The 23,572-nt window shown below is 43.9% G+C and overlaps 1 protein-coding gene across 5 annotated transcripts in view; it reads left to right on the top strand.

Moving 5' to 3' along the window:
- Positions 1-23,572, top strand: part of STARD9 (StAR related lipid transfer domain containing 9) — a 244,368-nt gene that overhangs the window by 13,575 nt on the left and 207,221 nt on the right. For all 5 annotated transcript variants that reach the window (XR_012159442.1, XM_073348593.1, XM_073348592.1 and 2 more), the window contains exons 2-3: positions 12,225-12,294; positions 19,460-19,576. Coding sequence is in view for 4 of the 5 variants with exons in the window: in XM_073348593.1 (XP_073204694.1) it covers positions 12,225-12,294; positions 19,460-19,576 (187 nt within the window). In the remaining variant the exon portion in view is untranslated. The remainder of the gene's footprint in view (positions 1-12,224; positions 12,295-19,459; positions 19,577-23,572) is intronic.

Raw genomic sequence — 23,572 nt, 5'->3', positions numbered from 1 at the left:
TTGGTTCAATAAAAGATTGCCTCATCCACCTTGTCTCTTTTAATATCCTGGGACCAATACGGTTACCACAACAAATTTTATTTAATTGACAGTAGCCATATAAAACGTGTTTTGCATTTTGTTCACAAAGACCCCAATCCGACAAAAGTTTGTATGCAGGAATAATGGTGTGAACTCCTCTGGGACCTAAATCGACTAGTTCAGAGTTTTCATGCCTTGAGACAAGACTCCCTGTCTCACAGCTTCAGAACACATTTGTTTAGAGGAAGGTGTATCATTCTGAGAAAAGGTACCCATAGAGATTTTTGGGTAAAATTTTCAAAAGTGCCTCAAATCCTGTTTTCAAAAGTTTGAGTTGAGCTTTAGCATGGCTCATGTAGTCGCGGCATAGCGCTGGGAAGAAAACCACCTCCATGAGGGGCGCAGCTACCAGCGTTGGTGCACTGTGTATCCTGGCACATTACAGTGCTGAAACTTGCAGCGCTCAGGGGTGGTTTTTTGTTTGTTTTTGTTTTTTTCCCCCACACCCCTGAGTGAGAAAGTTGCAGTGCTGTAAAGTGCCAGTGTACACAAGCCCTAAAAGATGCACCATTCGTTTCCTCAAGGTAATTTTTGTAAAGAAAAAAGAACTGTGTGGGAGGGGTATTGTGTTAGTTTCCTGTAGTTTGTTTTTATTACATGTTTACATACAGCATGCTGGATAACTTGAGTGCTTGTTTGGATGGTAAATTAGCTCACTGTCAGCATTTAAAATCACATCCTCTCAGAAAACTACTACATGCAAAATCCACACCTGGGTGTAAGAGGGTATATCTCCCGTTGAAGACTCTGGCTGAATTCTGCAGTAGTGTTTGATATATTGGGGTGCAAATTGAATAGAAAATTGGTGTAAAGGGTAAAGTGTAAATTGTGCTGATTTAGTGTTCAATGCACATACAAAATGAGTGTAGTTAACACACATGGTGAAATTCTGGTCCCACTGAAGTCACTGGCAAAACTCCCTTTATGTATATGTAGCAGGAAAAGCAGCCAATGATTGGTGTTTAAAGCAAGCCCTTGTACCTTATTTATTTTCCTGTTAGCTGCTTTTCTGCTATAGGTAGGACTAGATGAGGACAATTTGGGGCCATCATGGGTGCTCTGGAGTTGGAGCACCTATGGGGAAAAAAAATAGTGGGTGCTCAGCACCCACCAGCTACAGCTGTTTGGTGGTGCCCCAGATCAGCTGATTAGGAGTGCGGCTTGTGGAGAGGCTTGGAGGAAGGTGAAGACCAGCAAGCAGCAGGTGGGCAGGGATCCCTCAGGGATGGAGCAGAGTGGGGTGGGCCTTGGGGGAGGGGCCGAGCGAGGACAGGGCCTTGGGGAGGAAGCGAATTGGGGGTGGGAAGAGATGGAGTGAGGACAGGGCCTTGGGGGAGGGGTGAAATGGGGAAGGGGCCTTGGGGTGGAGCGCCCCCCGGGGAAAAGTAAAAGTCCACACCTATGTTAGGCATAGCATAACATAGGCCTCCCATGACTGCCTCAGAATCACCTCTCAACCCTCAAGCCCTACCCTCAAACTTTGAGTGATAGTAGTAGTGATAGTTTGAAGAAACTCTGAGACTGCCTTCACTGCAGGTTTAACTCAACTTTTAGCATGCCCAGCTTGGAGTATAGTTTAGAGCCTGGATTTCACTGTAATGTGAGCCCTACCCTCACCTGCCTACTTTGTATTGTGGCTGCAGCTGAAGCCTGGATTGCAGAGCTCAGATTTCCATAGTCCTCCAAAGCCACGCCACAGTTGTCTGGGCCTGTGTTTTCGAGTCCTTCTACTTACTTCCCACTCACCTCCTATGCACTGGAAACTACTGTGATGGCTCTTGTACCCAGGGCTGTGAATCACCTTGTTACCCCCTATTTCCAGTGACAGGAAGTCTTGCCTGTGGTAGCTGGGTGTCAGCTCCCTAACACCACCAGCCTGTTATCCACTCATGCACTCTCCTCCAGACTATGCCAGCCCTGTCTTTGCCTTTCAAGTTAACAAAAAGTGCACCCCAGTCCTCTTAAATTGTTCCCCTGTGATATCTAGTCCCTGACGCTGGCTACTCGCACACATCCCAGATCCTCTGCTCCCAAAGGAGCAGCGTACTCCAGTTTGCCAGTTTTATCTTAAATCACTACTCCTGTGTAATCCACTGCACTTGTGAGCATTTTCAATAAAACAAAAGGCTTATTTAAGAAAGAATAAAGATTTCACTAGAAACGAGAGAGTAATGAAAATTATTACAATACAAAACAAAATTATAAAATGTTAACTGGGATCTACACTTATTGGTAGTTACCTTTCCTGTCTAATAAAGTAGGTTCACCTGTCAGAGTTCAGTCTGTTATAGAGCTGGCTTCTTTCCCAGTAACTAGGATCCAATCTTTCATGAAACACCCTCACTCTAGAAGGTGTTGCCCCAGTGAATAGATGCGGAGTGTCTTTCTCCACCCTGTGATATAGTGAATCAGTCTTTTGTATTTATTTGGGGACAGGGCAATCCCCCGTCTGTTACAATGTTACTTTTTTACCTTTTTTTTTTTTTTTAAAGTTGTTTTGATTAGTTGCTGTTTTCTTTGATGGTTTAATAGAATCTTAGAATATCAGGGTTGGAAGGGACCACAGGAGGTCATCTAGTCCAACCCCCTGCTCAAAGCAGGACCAATTCCCCAACTAAATCATCCCAGCCAGGGCTTTGTCAAGCCTGATCTTAAAAACCTCAAAGGAAGGAGATTCCACCACCTCCCTAGGTGACGCATCCCAGTGCTTCACCACCCTCCTAGTGAAAAAGTTTTTCCTAATATCCAACCTAAACCTCCCCCACTGCAACTTGAGACCATTACTCCTTGTTCTGTCATCTGCTACCACTGAGAACAGTCTAGAGCCATCCTCTTTGGAACCCCCTTTCAGGTAGTTGAAAGCAGCTATCAAATCCCCCAACATTCTTCTCTTCTGCAGACTAAACAATCCCAGTTCCCTCAGCCTCTCCTTGTAAGTCATGTGTTCCAGTCCCCTAATCATTTTTGTTGCCCTCTGCTGGACTCTTTCCAATTTTTCCACATCCTTCTTGTAGTGTGGGGCCCAAAACTGGACACAGTACTCCAGGTGAGGCCTCACCAATGTCAGTGGAGGGGAGCAATCATGTCCCTTGATCTGCTGGCAATGCCCCTACTTATACAGCCCAAAAAAACAAAGGCACACTGTTGACTCATATCCAGCTTCTTGTCCACTGTAACCCCTAGGTCCTTTTCTGCAGAACTGTTGCCTAGCCATTCGGTCCCTAATCTGTAGCGGTGCATGGGATTCTTCCGTCCTAAGTGCAGGACTCTGCACTTGTCCTTGTTGAACCTCATCAGATTTCTTTTGGCCCAATACTCTAATTTGTCTGTATATTTTCCTATTGCTTGTTCTGGGATGGGGCCAGGATAATCCAATTGAACCTTGTATTACATCTCTGGTTAAAGAGGTAGGGATGACAATGCCTTCCTGCTTGAATGGACCATCATTGATTCCTTGGTAATTAACTTTTATTCCAAGACCATAAGGCAAAGCTTTCAATATAATTGTTATTCCTTAAATATTACCCTTACATGCATCTCGCAATAATTATGAGTATTTATAAATTACAAGCTTTCAGTAGAGACATCATGTGCTACCTTTCATTGATAAATATCATTAAAGTGTTAGTGACTAATAAGGTATAGTGAGTTTTTGTCAGGTCTAAGACAGGAGTTACTTGTGAGGAACAGTGACCCCTTTGCCAGCTGGCACCAATGGGCCTGTGTCACAGCTACCCTCCTACTGCTTTATATAAACCTGGTTGGTGTTTAACTCGTCATTTCACATGGCCTGGACCCTTTTGCACTGCTCGGTGCAGCTCAGCTGCACAGTGAGAGAAGATGCCATCCTAGCATGCTGCTAGCTGGCCAGAGGATTACGGCAGGGTTCTGGATGCCTTCTGGTATGAGTAAAGCAAAAAACATGATTTTGGAAGATGCATCTGAAATCTGCATCTATACAAAATGCTTGAGAATTTTTCATACATGAGATATTCAAGACAGTTGGTGAGTTTCCTGTAGCTTACCAGCTCTCTCCATCTATTGATAGGCTGATTAGCTACCAGGTTTGTCAGAGGGTGGAGATGGATGGCAGGAGAGAGATCACTAGATCATTACCTGTTAGGTTCACTTCCTCTGGGGCACCTGGTGTTGGCCACTGTCAGTAGACAGGATACTGGGCTGCATGGACCTTTGGTCTGACCCAGTATGGCCATTCTTATGTTCTTATGTCACTGGAGGGAACAAGTTTTTCATCAGAGATCTCCAAACAATTAACATCCTCCAAAGCTTCCCAGGTCTGATGTAGTGTTAAAACCAATGCTGGTAACAGGCCCCTGGTCTGATTATCTTAGCCCCCCAAACGTGCCCTTAATTTTTTTAATTAATTAAATCTGAAATTCATACCATAATATTTATTTCTCCTGCTCATTTTGACCCAACTCCAGAGATGATAGGCATGCTTTCTGGTTGCTTGTACTGAGTCTGCAAACCAGGAATGTCTTGAATTGAATCCTGGTGAAAGGTCTCGCCTTTAGCCTCACAGATGTTGTGCAGGGTGCAGCACACCACAATAATACAAATGGCACTGGGCACACTGGCATCCAAACAGGTTTGTTGGCCATGCCGTCTTGCCATCAGCCGAATGTGCACACTGTCACCATCCTGCAAGTGCTCAGTGCGCGGTTAAACCTTCTGCCAGGTTCTCTGATACCAGACTAGGGCTTCATGAACCAGGGCAGTAGTTGGGTTTCCTAAAATAACAGTGGGCACAAACATCCTTTTGATAAGCATGTCGTTTGAACAGAAAGGGACCTTATTCTCTCCAAATAAGTAAATGCCAGATGGTCTCAGCATCGCGATATCATGCACCCTGCTGGTGCATCCAACGCTGGTGATCGTAAACTTTGCCTTTATGGTCACCCAAGGCCTGCATAATGCTTGAGTGGTATCCTTTGCCATTGACATATTCATGTGCTCCTCATGGTGGGCAAACAATGGGCAAGTGGCTGCCATCAGTGGTCCCAGTGCAATTTGGTAACCCTATTCTCTGTCATCCTACTATTATTTCAGGCAATAGTAGGTATGTTCAACACCTGGGGGTAGACCAAAGCAGTCATTGCCTCACAAACCTCAACTACTACTGCAGTACTGACAGTTAACTTGCTACCATCAAACTGAGTAGCTACAGACCTGTAGCAATCTGGTGTCGCCAGTTTCCAGATGGCAATAGCAAATAGCTTCTGGACTGGTATGGCCTCCCTCATTTGTGTGTCCACATGAGGAAGGCCACGAATGCTGTATGAGGAGCTAGCCCCAACCCTTCCACATCAGGAAGTTCTGAAACCACTGCTGGTCATCCCAGGTCTGTATGATGAGTCCCACCATGCTGTGCTAGTTGTCCTGCACCAGAAGCACCAGTTTGAATGTAAGGAATCTGCAATAATTGTAGCATGCATCCCCCTGTCTTCCCCACTGCCATGTCAGCATCCAGCCTGCATGATCTCCTCCTTACCAAGACCCACTGCTGCCTTCTGAGTGTCACAAACTACAGCTGAAATTCCCTCCATAGTGTCCCATATGCTGTCTCTGCATCCTGGTGCAATAACAGTGCAAACAAAAGCAGGAACAGTTCCAGAACCTGTGCTGGGTTGTTGTCTTGGCAGTCTTTGGAACCTACAGAAGGAAGGAGCGTGCAGAGCCAGAAGTGCCTCAGTTAAATGTGTCGGTGGGCTAAGAACTCTTCCACCCAGGTATTTGGGAAGAACAGACAAGTACTCCCACTATACACTCCAAAACCATTCCTATTAGCTCAAGTTAGTGAGGTGCTAAGAAGCCTGGGACACACCTCAGAAATCCCAGCATCTACTGCAGCACCATGTGGATGCACCTATACAGGTATGAGTCAAGAACAGGTAGCTCTGCAATGTGGATGCTTCCAGGTGGGCTTGGCTTACATGGGTGCCCAGACTCAGGTAAACTATTCAGTGAAGACATACCTCCCCATCAGCCTGGGGGCTCCTTTCTGCTGCATAGGGGTAGCAGCAGGTCCCTTGCTTCCCTCCTGAGCAGCAAGTGTGGCATCAGGGATCCCCTCTTTCACCCCTGAGGTCTGTCTACACAGCAGCTGGGAGGTGCAAGTCCCAGTACAGGTAGACAGACATGCTAGCTCCACTGTAGTTGGTGCCTAAGAGTGTGGCCACAAGGGCATCACAAGGGTGATGACCCATGCATTTGTGGAAAGCTGGGGTGTAAACCTACCCTGTACTAGCTGGCCATCTACTAACGGTATGTCTGTACTAGAAACACTACAGTGGCACAGCTGCAGGCTATAGTATAGACACTGACTACAGTGACAGAAGGGATTAGTAAATCAATGAGGTAGTTGCTAGGTCAACAGAAGAATTCCTCCATCAGCCTAGCGGTGTCTACAGTGGTCTCTAGGTCAGCTTGCTTATGTTGCACAGGGTGTGAAATTTTTCACGTCTGGGTGGACACTGCTGCTGCACACTAAACATGCCCTCATGCTCTTTAATCTACTCCCATTTTAAAGCAAAGTGCACTATGGAACTTTTAGTGCGCGGCAGGAGGATCCACATGGACGCTTCGTGTGCAGCAAGGTGGTACGGGGTAGATTTATGCCCCAGCTTCTGCAAACTAAGCATTTGTTTAGACAAGCTCTTTGTATATATCCCAGCTGCTGGGGTAGTTGGGTGAGTAAGGCCTGCTGCATGTCTCTCCTGCGGCAGAGTCTTCTGCTGAGGTGGTTTTGGTGGGACTGCTAAAGCAGTGGATTTTGGAGTTCACACCCCATGTGGATGGAAGGGGTAGCTCACCCCTCAAAATTATGATATCATGCTCTCTACAGGCACAGGGAGACATCACTGCATTGGTTATGCTCAGTTCACATTTTCAAGCTTTTTTCCATTACCATGAGGCTAGATACTTTTTTTTTTTTTTTAATGAAAACTGAGGGTCTGATGTAATTACATAACTGTAGGAGCTGGAGGCTTAGACATGAGCCTATAGTCTCTGTGTCTTATTCTAGCCTTGCTCCCACCCTTTTCTGTGTCCTCAGTATGTAAAATAAACCCTTTTCCACATGTGCTGGATGTCAGACTAGTGCAAGTTACAGTACTATGCTATTTTCTAGCTAACTTACGCTATCATTTACACTACTGCAGAATTTGACCCTGTGTGTCTTGGTTTGCCCCCCCCCCCCACCGAATCTTCTTATCAGAACTCTACCTACTGATTTGTTAAGCAAATGTTTACCTTATGATCTTATCAGCATCAATAAATTCAGGTGTTTGGTCTGGCACAGGGGTGGGCAAACTCTTTGGCCTGAAGGCCACATCAGGGTATGGAAATTATATGGCGGGCCATGAATGCTCACAAAATTGGGGGTAGGGGTATGAGAGGGGGTGAGGGCTTTGTTTGGGGGTGTGGGCTATGGGGTGGGGCCAGAAATGAGTTCAGGGTGCAGGGGGTTGCTCCAGGCTGGGGCAGGAGGTTGGGGGGTGAGGGAGGGGGGTGAGGGCTCCGGCTGGGGGTGTGGGCTCTGGGGTTGGGCTGGGGGTGATGGGTTTGGGGTGCAAGAGGGTGCTCTGGGCTGGGACAAAGGGGTTTGGAGGGCAGGAGGGGGATCAGGGATGGGGCAGGCTCTTGGGGCACGGGGTGTGTGTGAAGATTCTGGCTGGGTGTACGGGCTCGGGTCGGGCTGAGGATGAGGAGTTTGGGGTGCAGGAGGGAGCTCTGGAGGGTGGGAGGGGGATTAGGGATTGGACAGGTTGTTGGGGCACGGGGAATGGTGAGGGCTTTGCCTGGGGGTGCGGGCTCTCGGGTGGGGCCGGGGATGAGGGGTTTGGGGTACAAGAGGGGGCTCTGGGCTGGGATCGAGGGGTTCAGAGGGCAGGAGGGGGATCAGGGTTGGGGTAGAGGATTGGGGTACCTGGGTGGGGGCTCAGAGGTGCAGGCTCAGGGTGGCGTTTACCTCAAGCAGCTCCTGGAAGCATGTCCCCCCTCTGGCTCCTACACAGAAGCGCTGCCCTGTTGGCAGGTGCCACCCCCACAGCTCCCATTGGCCATGCCTCTGCATACTACTTAGGAGCCGGGGGCTGGGATCATGCCAGCTGCTTCCTGGGAGCTGCAAGGAGCAGGGCAAACCCCCGATGAGCAGGTGCTGAGGACCGGATTAGAAGGTCTGATGAGCCAGATGTGGCCTGCAGGCTGTAGTTTGCCCACCCCTAGTCTGACAGATGGCAATTAGACTTGAATCACAGAGTTTTATGTAAACAGTTCTTACTGTAACTAATATATCCATGTTGTATGGTTTTATTTGACATGGTGTGTTGATACTGAAAGCGCTGATCTCAAGCACACACTTACTACTCAGGTTACTTTGTTTTGTAGTGCAATCTTCTGTAAATATTTTTAAAGTTATTTCCCTCCATCAAATTAACTACAATACTTTTTGCCCATTAAGCTGATTTTAAAAAAAATCAACTGTAAACTAAAATATAGAGAGAGCTGTTCTTTTTCAGTTTGTCTCCCAATACTTACACTTGGTGCTGGAAGATGATTTTCATAGGCTATATCTGTGTTAGAAGGGCCCTGCAACAGTTCCCAGAGGCTTTCCTTCGACAGAGTGCTGGGGGAGCATGTGCAGTCACTGCAACTGTTGCACCTTTTAAAGAGGATGAACTGGGCTAGTGAATGGTTGGTAAGAAAGTGATGTGAGCCCCTTGCTTCCCTCGCTGGGATTTCTAGTGTCTCTGATGCTGTGTGATGCTTGTCTTCCCCACATTGTCTTGTGCTCAGAGAGCATAAGGTGCAGGTTTCTGATGTTTGGTTTGCAAAGTGTGGGAGGTTCCCTGTGCCCCCAACTATCACTTCCCTGAATTACTGCACAAGAATAGGAGTACCTGTGGCACCTTAGAGACTAACAAATCTATTTGAGCATAAGCTTTCGTGAGCTACAGCTCACTTCATTGAAAATCTCATGAAAGCTTATGCTCAAATAGATTTGTTAGTCTCTAAGGTGCCACAAGTACTCCTTTTCTTTTTGCAAATACAGACTAACACGGCTGCTACTCTGAAACCTGCATGAGAATAGATAGACTATGGCCCTTAATGTGCAAATATAAAGAATGTTTTAAAAATTTGTTAGAAACTCTTATATTAATAGTATTTTGTACTTCCATGTAGTACCTTTCCTCCAACGATCAGAAAAGTCTTTACAAACATTGAGTTGCAATATCCTTGTGTGTTATGTCTCAGTTTATAGATAAGAGAAAAAACTGAGGCATAGAGAAGTGAAATGATTTGTCTAAGGTTGTGACACAGATCTCTTGCTTGTTCCTCCCATACTTCAGCTATAAGCCATGCTTCCTTTACCAATGTTCCTCAGCTTATGCCTAAATAGAAGCATATCATCTGGCAAATGTTTATAGGATTAGACTGTGTGGTGGGTAGAGAAGAGGATTTAGAGTTAAAAGAACTTGAGTTCTGTTCCTGATTGCAAATGACTTGCCATGTAACTTTGGACAAGATTGCTTAACGCATTTGTACTTCAGTTTCTTCATCTGTGGAAAGGGGATAATTACCCACCAATGAAAGGCACTACTTTATGTATGCAATCTTTATGCAGTCTGCTTTCGTTTTGAATTTTCTCCTTCGTCCTTTTTTCTTTGTTTTCTTATATTTTACTGTAGTTTGAAGAATCTTTATTTGGAAAGAGTAAAATTATCACTTCTGCTTTACCTAAACAGTGTTGCTTTGGTATGGGAGAGTATGTCATGGGTTCCAGCTTACTAGAGAATTTGTCTGTTCTTAGGGCTATATACAACCCATGTGGAATGGGAACAGTGAATTTCACTTATTATTTTGATTACATATTTATATTGCAGCAGTTCCCAGTCAGGATTAGGGTCCTGTAGTCCTGGGCACAGTATAAACACACAGAAAGAAACTGAGGGGCTCCTGCTCTAAGCATAGTTTGTGTAGCTTTTCTGTCCTCCTCACTGTGATGAGGCGTACCAGGTCCTTCATGGGCCTCCTCGTGGATGCCCTGTGGTCCTACCACACCCTGCCCCAGGAAAGGAACAGCAAAGGCGGGGTCTCCAGGCCTGCCTAGAGAGGCTGCTTAGAAGCAGCCAATTAGAGCCTAACAGGCTCAGATAAAAGGATCTGCAGGGCCTGCGAGCAGCTCAGTTTGTGACTGAGGCTAGATGGCAAAGTAGGGGTTCTGCTCTGGCCACCGGTGTGTGACAGGCTGCACTTACAGCTGTGGGAGAGAGGACCTGAGAACTGTAACCCACCCCAGAAAGGGGGTGCAGCTTGTTTAAAAGCCTGAGACGGTCTAGATTCAAAGGGCCCAGAGACAGGGCTGAAGACGCTAACGAGGGCACACGTTACTCCTCGTCAGGGCATAAATTCTCATAGAGAATCTCCCGGAGCCCCCATGCTGCCCTCAACAATCTATTAAAAACTCCAGGGGGGTTGACATTTTTTTACTGGAGCTCTGCTCTTCTTTGAACCTTCGTTAACCCTGGAAGGGGTTAATAGTTGACTATGTGACTGGGCTGGAGGGCTGAGCCACTAAAGACCTGCCTAGTGAAGTCAACAACCTGCAGGGGGTGCCAGGAGGATAAGATTGAAGTGCCCCACACAGCCCTTAGAGGCAGAATGCAGGAGAACTGAATGTCCCTGTCACACCCCCTCATTTCTGGGTCTGTTTTTAATTTTTGTCTGCCAGGTCCGTTGGCCTTCATTAAACAAACTTTGTTCTTATAGTCCTTAAGACTGCTAGAAACCCAACAACCATATCTTAAACAGAGCTGGGAACAAATAAGTAGCATTTAGCCTTTCTGTTCCTGTGTCCTTCCACAGTTCTCAAATTATTGCCTGTTATTGGATGTTGTTTCCAAGTGGCATATTATTTAGGTGAATAGCTGGTTAATAGGGTAAAACGGCTTGAGTCTTAGCATAGTTCTCTGGAGACGGCTGAACATCTTTTGAGTAGAGGTAAAAAGAAAAGGAGTACTTGTGGCACCTTAGAGACTAACCAATTTATTTGAGCATAAGCTTTCGTGAGCTACAGCTCACTTCATCGGATGCATACTGTGGAAAATACAGAAGATGTTTGTTTTTATACACACAAATCATGAAAAAATGGGTGTTTATCACTACAATAGGTTTTCTCTCCCCCCACCCCGCTCTCCCGTTGGTAATAGCTTATCGAAAGTGATCACTCTCCTTACAATGTGTATGATAATCAAGGTGGGCCATTTCCAGCACAAATCCAGGTTCCCCTCCCCCCTTCAAACAAACCCACTCTCCTGTTGGTAATAGCTTATCTAAAGTGATCACTCTACTTACAATGTGTATGATAATCAAGGTGGGCCATTTCTCCTCCCCACCCACGGCTCCCCAATACCCTCCCTCTGAACTGTGAACCAACATGAGAAGAACCTCCTTGGCTTCAATGAGAAATCCTACTAGGTGCACAGAAATGGTGATTTCGCTCTAACCCCCCCAACCTTTTCAATTCTACAGTAGTAGTAACTTAAGGATGGCAGAAGTTGGATGTACGTGAACACAACTCCCATTGAAGTGAATGGGAGTTTTCCTTGAGTATCAAACAGCCGTGTTTGACCCCTAGCAATTTAAACTGTTTATCCCTGATGAAGCATTCTAACCCGTGAGACAAAAAAAGTCCTGAAATGTAATGTAAATGACCTTTTGGACATCGCCGTCAATTTGGGATTGTACGGTAAAAATAAAACATAGCGCAATATCTCTCTCAAAGTACAGTTGGCTCAGCTTTTATAAGAACATCTGATCTAAATTCCAAACAGTTTAAAATACTTATTTCCTTAGTTGTGGTTTTTAAGACTTGTGCTGAAACTTTTTCATGAGTCTGGTGCTCTTTGCTACTTTTTCTGACTGTAAAGACACTAGACTACAAAGCTACAATAATTTCTTGCTGCCATGAGGGAGTTTTTATAAGCTGGATTGTCTGTCTGTGTTAGAATTAATCATACAAGTTGCTCTTAATTATAGTAGTGCAAGCCCATAAATCTAATATTTAATACAAATCTTTAGTCTTTTTCATATTTTAACTGAATTTTTTTATCTGTTTCCAGAGAGAATGCAGAAGGGGGAAGAATAGTTGTAGAAGTTGATGAAAAAGTGGCAAAAGTCAGAAACATAAAGGTAAGTTTGTTTGTTTTTTCTTCTGCTTCTTAAACTCTGATGGTTGTAGAATAATTATGAAATTCTGTGGGAATGTATAGCTGTAATATTATATTACAGGAAAGGAAGGAAATATTAAGAAAGAATCTTTAATTGGCACAGATATGGCGTTTTAGAATTGCCATGAACATCTGTGTTTTTGTAAGATAAAGAACATCTAGCTGTGCTTCTCTTACTTTCTGTTTTCTGTATCTATCAAAGCCTCAGTACTGTGGCTGCATACCATCGTTCAAGCCTGTCAGTAAATTGTTAGTAACAGTAAGATAATCACAAAATCCCAAACGTCTGGATAACTTTCTCTTTCCTTTTCTCTTTTTTTCTCCCACCATTTGCAGTGAGATGTGATTGCAACTAATGTGTGAAATTGAACAAAATGTATTCAGCCACAGTTAAGGCTTTGATGGGTGACTAGGAACACTGAGAATTGATTTACTGCACCCTCCTTCCTTTCCTTTTGGGATTCTTGGAGGCTACCTGCATGGGACATGAGAACCAGAGCTGTGTTTCAGACACTGAGGCTTTTAATGCTGCTAAGCTACTCAGTAAATTAGTAAAATGGGACCAAAGTCTGTGTTTCCATGCTCTTTCCTCTTCAAAAGGCAAATGAATGAAATGTAGAATAATCTAGATAACTGTGGGAATTCTAAAGGACTCATGTTTTCTTGCTTGCTTGTTTGCTTTTTTGTTTATATCTGCATTGTCAGCCCAATTATATTAGAAGACTTGTTCAAGAGAATTAGTATTTTAAATTTCTTAAGAGGAAGCTTGGCACAGATGAGATGAATGGACTTACGCCTTTTACCCTCTTGTTCTGGCTGCTAATCTGGGCTCTATCCTGTTAGGATAGCAATTGATAGTGCTCAGCAATGCGAGAGATGCCAGAGGGGGAAGTAACTGCTCACCTGCTGCACATTTCCTTTCTTTATCATGTATAAATATTATGGCCCCAATTCTGTAAATTGCTCCATATGGGCCAACCTTGAATCAGTTTGGCTCTGTGCAGGTGCAGGGCTCTCCCCATGTGGAACAGTTTGCAGGATTAGGGCCTAGGGACCTATGGAAGTATTTCCTTTTTCAGCACTTTAAAGCTTTGCACCTAAAACTGACATAGCAAAAGACGGTAGGACTGTAATTCTAATTTAAATCTTTGAATAACCATTGCTCTTCTACCCTCTAAAATAAAGTCAAATTAAGATTTCCTGGTCTACTTACCTAGGGACACAGGGTCCTAGAACTAAAGCAAATTGAGCTAATGTCAGTAGCCTAACATTTGTTTCAACAATAGAGTTTCTGGTACCTTATGAAGATTTGGTTCCCTTCGTCATGCCTATTTGAAAATAGGTGAGAAATTATACTGGTAATTTCATAAGGTAATTAAAGTAAATGTACAGACAGAGCAAATAGGAGGTCACAATAAGATGGCACAAATGTTGAGGAGTTTGCAGAGACCAGGTGTTCTTGAAAAAAGAAAAGGAGGACTTGTGGCACCTTAGAGACTAACCAATTTATTAGAGCATAAGCTTTCGTGAGCTACAGCTCACTTCCTCAGATGCATATCGTGGAAACTGCAGCAGGCTTTATATATACACAGAGAATATGAAACAATACCTATTCCCACCCCACTGTCCTGCTGGTAATAGCTTATCTAAAGTGATTTCCAGCACAAATCCAGGTTTTCTCACCCTCCACCCCCCCACACAAATTCACTCTCCTGCTGGTGATAGCCCATCCAAAGTGACAACTCTTTACACAATGTGCATGACAATCAAGCTGGGCTATTTCCTGCATAAATCCAGGTTCTCACATCCCCCCCACCCCCATACACACACAAACTCACTCTCCTGCTGGTAATAGCTCATCCAAACTGACCACTCTTCAAGTTAAAATCCAAGTTAAACCAGAACATCTGGGGTGGGGGGGTAGGAAAAAACAAGAGGAAACAGGCTACCTTGCATAATGACTTAGCCACTCCAAGTCTCTAATAAATTGGTTAGTCTCTAAGGTGCCACAAGTCCTCCTTTTCTTTTTGTCTAATAAATTGGTTAGTCTCTAAGGTGCCACAAGTCCTCCTTTTCTTTTTGCATAGAGACTTGGAGTGGCTAAGTCATTATGCAAGGTAGCCTGTTTCCTCTTGTTTTTTCTTACCCCCCCCCCCAGATGTTCTGGTTTAACTTGGATTTTAACTTGAAGAGTGGTCAGTTTGGATGAGCTATTACCAGCAGGAGAGTGAGTTTGTGTGTGTATGGGGGTGGGGGGGATGTGAGAACCTGGATTTATGCAGGAAATAGCCCAGCTTGATTGTCATGCACATTGTGTAAAGAGTTGTCACTTTGGATGGGCTATCACCAGCAGGAGAGTGAATTTGTGTGGGGGGGTGGAGGGTGAGAAAACCTGGATTTGTGCTGGAAATCACTTTAGATAAGCTATTACCAGCAGGACAGTGGGGTGGGAATAGGTATTGTTTCATATTCTCTGTGTATATATAAAGCCTGCTGCAGTTTCCACGATATGCATCTGAGGAAGTGAGCTGTAGCTCACGAAAGCTTATGCTCTAATAAATTGGTTAGTCTCTAAGGTGCCACAAGTCCTCCTTTTCTTTTTGCGAATACAGACTAACACGGCTGCTACTCTGAAACCAGGTGTTCTTGGTAGTTTTTCCATTTTAATTGTTTTACTGATGGTTATATGCGTCAAACATATTCCAGAGTCTCCTTACAGTTCTGTCTTCAAGAAGGACCTGAAGTGTGTGTTGCAAGTTTAGAGTCTTAGTGAAAGGATTCCTCTGGAATAAGCCTAGAGCACAGATAGATAATAAAATGGACGAAAAACTTAGCAGGTTATAATGCTCAGCTAGGCTACAGCATAGTTAACAATCAGTATATTTAGTATTAGGTCATTTTAGAGAGGTTTTCTGTATATATGTTGTGTGCATTTTTGTGTGTCAGAGAAAAGGCAAAAATAGCCTTAAAGCTTAGCATGTACACTCATAGTAGTCCATGTAAACAACTTCTCTGATACAGAATTATCTGGTGATTTGAGAAGAATATCTTTTGAAGGCAGAAAATATGCTACAGATCAGACAGGTAATATCACAGCAGTCAGGTTAAGCTAGTCGGCCAGGATTTCCAGAAGTGACTAGAGTGTTTGTGTGCCCAACTTTGAAACAACTGAAAGAGGACGGATGTGCAGCGTGCAGGTGCTCAGCCCTTTCTGAAGCATGCAAGAAAAATGGGAGCTTCCTCACCACCTGCCTCAGTTGTGTAGTGGGTTGTTCCAATGGTCCCTTTTCTCCCCAGCCATTATGCCTTCTGCCCCTTTTGCCTTCTTGGGGGAGTCTCTGACAATCAGGATAGTGTTGTGGGGATCTGGGGATCAACCAAGTCTAGGTTCACTGCTCGGATTTATCAGGCCCATCTGGGAGTCCCTCCCTGAAATGATAGTAACTAGGAAGAAGCAATCTGTAGGCTTCAGATATGCAACTGAACCTAGTTAGACTGAGATTTTGAGAGAGAGCCATGAAAGAAGTACTTTGCTTAGGAACAGAGGGATGGAGGGTCTTCCTTACCAGAAGTCTGGCAGGGAATTCTGGAGCCATAAGAGCTGACCTGCTTATATTTTGTTTGGTATTTCAGACTAAGTTTTATGAAGGGAGAGACATTGCCTTGTCTACATACCAAAGTTTCACTGCTTGTAAATATACCAGTATGTTAAAGTGGTACAACCCCCAATGTGGATACAGTTATCAGTATAAAAGTGCTTTATATATGCCAGCAAGCTATTTTTGTACAAGAAGAGAATAAGCTATAGGTATATAAGGCACCTATACAGCAGCATAACCATTTCCACACTAGGGTTGTACCAGTATAATAACTTAGATTTGAAAAAACCCCAAAACCCAATGTACCCCTAATGAAAATAGTTTTATACCAGTGCACAAACTGTGTAGCTGAAACCTTTATGTTAATAGGTAGCCTGTCACTTTGATTATAAAACTGAATTTTCAGAGATAAAGTATTCATTTTATCTTGTTGCAATAGGCGGTCAGGGCTCCTAGTTAGCCACAATCAGCCACTGCAGAAAACAGTGGAGAGCTCTCTTTTGGGTTACAGCACTTATAAGGCTTCTGAATAAACCTCATTCATTGAAGATAATCCTTTTGAATTAACTGATCAATAGACTAGCTTACATTTTAACACTAGCCAAAGGAAACATCAGCTGGAGTTAATTCAACATGACTAATTTAGAATCATGTGGGTTTCTCCATACCTGATGTCCTTTTTCATCTAAGGATAAATGTACGGTGTCTCTTCCCCGCCACACACAGCAGCAAAACTGCTGTTAGCAAAGAGGCTCTTTTAGATGGTCTTGTATAACAATTTCCCCAGTAATCTCCATAAATTATGAAAATACTTAGCATTTACAGTGCTTTTCATTCATAGATCTTAAAGGTAGCTAAGTGTTATCACCATTTTTCAGCAATAGTGGCTTGTTAATGGGAAATTTAGTGTTCCAATTAATAGTGAATTTAACTATTTTCTTTTCTACTTATGCTATTGCCAGATGTCAAGATTGCTAATTCTGTTGTTGCTAATGTCAGTGTTACATATGAACCCACCTATTTCTGGCTCATGTGTGACTCAAGATTTCCTCCTTTGATTTGGGAAGAGGAAGTGTGTGGGTTTTTGGAAAGTTCCTTGCGCACTTGCTTGGTGCAAACAGAAACATCTTGTTTGGAATCAAACAATGACTTGTGTAGCAAGATCTGTTTGATTTCGGTAACTTCTTGAGTCACCTTTTATGAAAATGATTATTTTTACAAAGCCATAGGCATACATGGCACTTCACAGCTCAAATAAAAAGACAAGCTCCTGCCCTTAAGAGTTTACAGTCATCAATATTACACCTGATTCTGCAGTCCTCATTCACAGGAGTAGTGTCATTGACTCTTAATGAAACTTTACAAAATCCTTTAAACAGCTTTTTCTAATATCAAGAGACTGACCCCACCTCCAAACTCTCGCAAGGGGAGGGAAGTGTGTTTAAAAACAGATTTAAAAATTCCAGTAGGGGTTATTCCATTCTTTGCACAGATTAATTTAATGTATAGCATCAGACTTCTTACAATCAGAGATGAAAGCTGAAACCATGAACAAGGTTAAAATATGTATTGTGATAGACCCAGGCCAGTTGGGTACAGAAGAGTAACAGAAGGCAGATATACTGGCTACTGGATTAACAGTTTTCTGTTCCCTGACTGACCAGAGCAGGGGCTGCTCCAGGCTAATGAGAACACCTGACTCCAATTAACCTGCAAAGAGTCAGGTGAGGCCATTAAGCTAATGTGACCACCTGACTCTAATTAAGGCCCCTCTGATAATATAAAAGGGCTCACTCCAGTCAGGCAGAGAGGAGTTAGGGAGCCAGAGGAGAGAAAGTGTGGCTGAAGGGCTGGTTAATGAAGACACCCTCAAGTCATTGGTAAGGGAGCCCTAAGGTAAGGGAGAAGCAGGAGGGCTGTGGGGAAGTGTCCCAGGGAAATGTAGCAACTGTGGCAGTAAAAGGTTGGCTGCCAACAGCTGCTACCATTAGGGTCCCTGGGCCGGAATAGAGAGCGGACCCGGGTTCCCCCCCAACCCACCACTACAGAAACACCTCCTGGGAGGAGAAAACAGGCTTCTGTCAGGATAGGAGGCTAAACTGTTTTGGCATAAGGCCATAGGAGCAACAGAAACTGTGGAAATTCTGTCACCAACCTCCATTGCTGGCTTATGATGAAAAGGGCTCAGTAGACTGTATCCCTGGCCCTAGAGAGAGAAGGGCTATGTGGAGGGTTGCAGTGAGCCTCTGAAGCTAGCATAAACCACCTGGAAGCACGGGACCCAAGGGGACAAGGTTGGAGCTCTGCCACAGTATGTATTTATATATTTTTAGAAATGATGTACATTATAAAGTAGCACAGGGAAATTTTATTCTGATTAACTGATGGCTGTTTAAACTAAAACTGTACAGACCAATATTGGGTATGTCTTCACTGCAGGTTAGCCTTGCCCCAACTCACTTCCTCTCCACACACAAACTTCTCACCTGTATTTAGTGGTGCTTTCAACCTGGGCTAATTGGCATGTCTGTGGGTATAGATTAAAACTTTGTAGTGAGGACTCTAAGCTAAACCACTCAAAAGTTGATAGCCCTCCACTGCCTTCCCAGAATTCCCCATGTGTGCCTGGAAGGGGCAGACAAGTTCTTCTACAACTTAATATGAAAGAATTGTAGAGAAGCTCAGCTTACTGCAGCCCAAAAGAGCCATGGGATATGCCCCTCCAAATCCTAATGACACATACAGATGAGTGTAGCACTCGTGAGGTGGTAGTAATTCGGGTACGGCTTTGCAGTGTGGCTACTCAAACGTGGGCTAGGCTAGGTGCTTAGACCTGAATGCCAGTCACCCAAGCTACATTTTTAGTGAAGACATATATCCTAAATGAAATACTTCAGTAACAAAAAGTAGTAGCTCCAGCCTATGCTATGTCTGGAGGGTTTGGTTGTGATTACTGGTTAATCAAAACTCAGGATTTGCTCTGGGCACTTCATAATCCATAACACACTGAAGGAGGAGAACTGATAAACTGTTAATACAGCAAGGTAAAGAAGGAGAGTAGATAGGCTTGTGATTAAAGCGTAATACTAGGAGTTGGGAGGTGTGGTTCGTATTTCTGGCTCTACCATAAACATAGTCATTTAACCTCTGGGATTTGGTTTCTCCATCTGTAAAATGGGGATAATGCTTTCCCACCTAAAACGGACGTTGTGAGGATTAACTCAGTAATGCTTGTAAAATGCTTGGAAATCGTTGAATGGAAAACGCTTAAGTGCATTGTACTTTTTTTGAAGTAGGAGAGAAGTGGTGAATGAACTGCTCAGTGAAAGTTTTACTAGCAGCTTTGTGATGGATCCATCCATATTTTTTCTTTGACTTTTGTGCAAGAAAACGAAAACAGCATGAACTTGGAGCCATGAATATTTGTGTTGTGAGAGGGGGAAAAGTATATCCTGGACAAAGTTTTTAAATTATGCTCTTTGGTAATCCTCAAATTCAAGTGCTCTCTCTATCTTCCCCCCTATTCAGGTAGACAATAGGCTTGAGGGCCTGTGGGACACAAGAGAGAAGATTGTGGCTTTTGGCTTTGATTTCTGCTATTGGTCAGTTGATCCTGAAGATCCTAAATATGCATCTCAGGAAATGGTGAGTAATTTTTCAGTTCTCCGTGTGTGTCCTGTTTTGTCCTTTTATTATTGTGTTTGGTGAGGAGGGGAGGATATAAACCCTCAGTAACCAAGTTTGAGATTCTAGTGTTTGATTTATTTTTCCTGGGACCGTCTTTTTCTTATTCTGTTGATGATGTATCAGTACTGTGTGGTAATATCACAGTCCTTCAATTTTAAAATAAAAATACTGGAGTACTCTTTCTACTAGTTGATATACATCATTTTGACTGTGTCATCAGCTTTCTGATAAGCACTCATGACCTGAAAAGACAAGAAGCCTGAGGGACTCCAGTTAAAGCAATGAAAAATAATTGGGAGTCAGATTCTTGAGGGAGAAAATGATGGTGCTCTATATAAGTGCTGACCACAATCCCAAACTTAGTCCACAGAATCAGAGTAGCTTGATGTTTCTTCTGAAATGATCAGCAATGAAGTGAGATTTTAAATGGCAGCATTAAACTTCAATGTTAACACCATATTGTCCTGAACAATACCAGATTAACTCTGAGTTTTTAATTAAAGAGTCAGAAATCTCTCCTTACCAACCAGCACTCTTCCTAGTTTGATAGTCCAAGGTTTGTTTGGTTAAATTCAAAGGTCATAGGGATATGTGTATTAAAAAAAACCCCAAAAATGATGAGGTTCACTTTCTTTTTTTTCAGTAACCCAGAAGTTCTTGTAAAATGACAAGTAATTATGGGAAAACAGCCCCTACTTTCTCCAGACATATCCTATCTGTGTGCATTCAGTGTTTTATCTGCTGATAGTGGTGATTTAAAACATGTTTTTACTACTTTTTGCTACTGATAGACTTGGAAGAGCCAACACATCTAAGAGGTTGCTGTATCTATTTGATCTTGTCCATCAGTTGAATTGTTTACTAAATTCCAATCATTATCCCTGTGCAGGCCTGTTGAAGACAATGGAGTCACACAGGTGTCACCGAGGACCAAATTAGCCCTGCAAAACCTGTTTTATTGGTGATGATGTGCACAGTACCTAGCTTTACTCTGAGTCTATGCTGAATTTGCAAGGTAGCAGTTCCAAAAATTATGGATCTGCCAAGGAGAAACCTAGCACAACGGTGGGAGGAGGCTATTGGGTATTTCTTTGCAGCTCCTTGATTCATTGGGTGGCTCTGTGCTGGCTGAAGCTCTAACCCAAATTAGAGCATCCTGACAATTGTGCCAACCTTTGTCAGCTTGCAGTGGTCCCCAAAAAACTGTAATCCAGCTAAGGATAGCCAGAGCGCTATGCCTCTAACATTCTCCCTGACCGCCTGCTACAATCATAGAATTGCAGGACTGGAAGGGACCTTGAGAGGTCATCTAGTCCAGTCCCCTGAACTCATGAGAGGACTAAGTATTATCTAGACCAGTGGTTCTCAACTGAGCTGCTTTCAGGGGGCCATAGGGCCCCACGGCTGAAGCCCGGCACTCCAAGCCCTGGCACCCCATGGGGCTGAAACCAGGAGTGGAGCCACAGGGTACCCTGAGCCTCAGTGCCTCTCCCTGCCCCCAGAGCTAACATTCCAAGCCCAGCACCCCCCATGGGTCTGAAGCCAGAAATGTGGGGCTGAAGCCCTGAGCCCTGGCATCCCTGTGGGGCTGAAGGTGGGAGCACAGCCATGGGGCTGAAGCCCAGAGCCCTGGTGCCCCTGTGAGTCTAAAGCCCAGAGTCCTAGCACCCTGCAGGGCAGAAGCCTTACCTCCCCCCAGCCCCGTCACCCTGTGAGGTTGGAGCCCTGAGATCCCCCTCCATCCCCAGCACCCCACGGGACTGAAGCTCTCAGCTCCTCCCCACAGCCCCATCACCTCTTGCCCGGTGGCTGAGGTTCGGAGCTCTGAGGCCCCCCTCCCACTTTGGCTGAAGCCATGAGCCCTAAGGTTCCCCCCCCCACTCACTCTCCCCCCCCCCCCCCGGGGCCCTGGAATTCATATAGCATGGGGGCGGGGGCTCAGAAAGATAAGGGTTGAGAACTCCCGATCTAGACCATTCCTAACAGGTGTTTGTCTAACCTGCTCTTAAAAATTTCCAATGACAGAGATTCCACAATCTCCCTAGGCAATTTATTCCAGTAGTTAATCATCCTGACAGTTAGGAAGCTTTTTCTAATGTCCAACCAAACTGTCCTTGCTGCAGTTGAAGCCCATTTTGTCTTGTCCTCAGAAGTTAAGGAAAACAATTGATCTCCCTCCTCGTTGTAACAACCTTTTATGTGCTTGAAAACTGTTATGTCCCCTCTCGGTCTTATTTTTTTAATATTCCCTCATAGGTCATGTTTTCTAGGCCTTTAATCATTTTTGTTGCTCTTCTCTGGACTTTCACCCATTTGTCCACATCTTTCCTGAAACGTGGCGCCCAGAACTGGACACAATACTCCAGCTGAGGCCTGAGTAAAGCGGAAGAATTACTTCTTGTGTCTTGCTTACAACACTCCTGCTAGTACATCCCAGAATGATGTTTGCTTTTTTTGCAACAGTGTTACACGCTTGACTCATATTTAGCTTGTGATTCACTGTGAGCCCCCAATCCCTTTCTGCAGTACTGCTTCCTAGGCAGTCATTTCCCGTTTTGTACGTGTGCAGCTGAAGGTTTCTTCCTAAGTGGGATACTTTGCATATGTCATAATTGAATTTCATCCTATTTACTTCAGGTCATTTCTCCAGTTTGTCCAGATCATTTTGAATATTAATCCTATCTTTCAAAGCTCCTGGTATTGTCCGTGAACTTTATAAGTGTACTCTCTATGCCCTTACCTAAATCATTGGGATTAAGTGGTGAGGTGGAACAAGAGCTGGGTCAGCTGGCCACATGCCACTATTTTCCAGGGTTTTCGCACTATCAGAGCAGTTTTGAGGGGCAGGAATGCATCAGAGAATCTGACTCTTAATCTTTTTCTGTTTCAATTGAGCACATGATATAGATAAACGGTAAACAAAGAATCCAGGATGCCTTTTTACAAGGTCCCTATTCAGAATAGAGGTGCACTTTAATTATTGTTAAGGGAAGGATTTAAATATGAAGGAATTTAGAACTGATAAGGTGTTATCTGGGTTATAGTCCCCAGATCTGATCCTTGGCAGACCTGCTTTATTGTGGTGCTCTTAATATATTCTCATATTAGTTCCTAATATAATTAGGGTTGGGAGTCTATCTGTGGGCTCATTGAACAAAGAAACTTTGCCCTTACTTGCAAATGGAATGGGAGATGGAGTCAGTCCAACATGCCTTCCCACAGATAGGGAAATTAAGGCATTAAGAATTCACTTACTCTTTCTCCTGAGTGTCTGGATGTTGAAGGCAGCTACCATTCTGCTCCTAAAGAGGAGAAAGCCCAATCAAAGGTAACTACTGAAAATCTGTACTCAAAGTAGGGCTTTTTGGCAGCCGAGGAAGTGTGGAGGCAGTAAAAGCAAAAGGTCTTCTGCATCTGCCCTTTTCTCTAAAATGGTTAAGTGAACTTTGCTTCTACTTTAAGGATTAAAAATTGATGAGATATGTCTCATTCATCAGTGTCGTTGGTTTTCCCCCTTCAAATTGACCTCTCCAACAATTAAATTGGGCGGGAAGAAGCTTCTTTTCTGTGTGCCTTGCTGCAAACACAGACTTCTGTTTCCTCTCATCTTTATAACAATACAATAAGAAACATTTTCTTGTTCATTTTCTAGCAGAACTGTTATCAGTGTAGTTGGCTTTCCAGCTAGGATGCCTTTGCATAAGCATTGATAAATACAACCCACTATGTCCTCTTTATCTCCACTTATGAAAGTGTGCCACATGAATTCAGCATTGGCTAGGGCAATAAAGTACTCTTCATTCTTCTAAAACAATATTACAAATAAAGAAAAGTTTAAAATGTACCATAAAGTGGCCTTGTGTAGTCACTGAATGCACCTGATACCCAGGGCTAAAAGGTTGTTGGGTGCTGCTCCATATACCTGTTATGTCATTTGCAAGCCAGTGGAATGTC

This window comes from Lepidochelys kempii, chromosome 6 (genome assembly GCF_965140265.1).
Source record: "Lepidochelys kempii isolate rLepKem1 chromosome 6, rLepKem1.hap2, whole genome shotgun sequence".
NCBI classification, from domain to species: domain Eukaryota; kingdom Metazoa; phylum Chordata; order Testudines; family Cheloniidae; genus Lepidochelys; species Lepidochelys kempii.
Note: the sequence above shows the minus strand (reverse complement) of the source record. Positions and strands in the feature narration are given on the sequence as shown.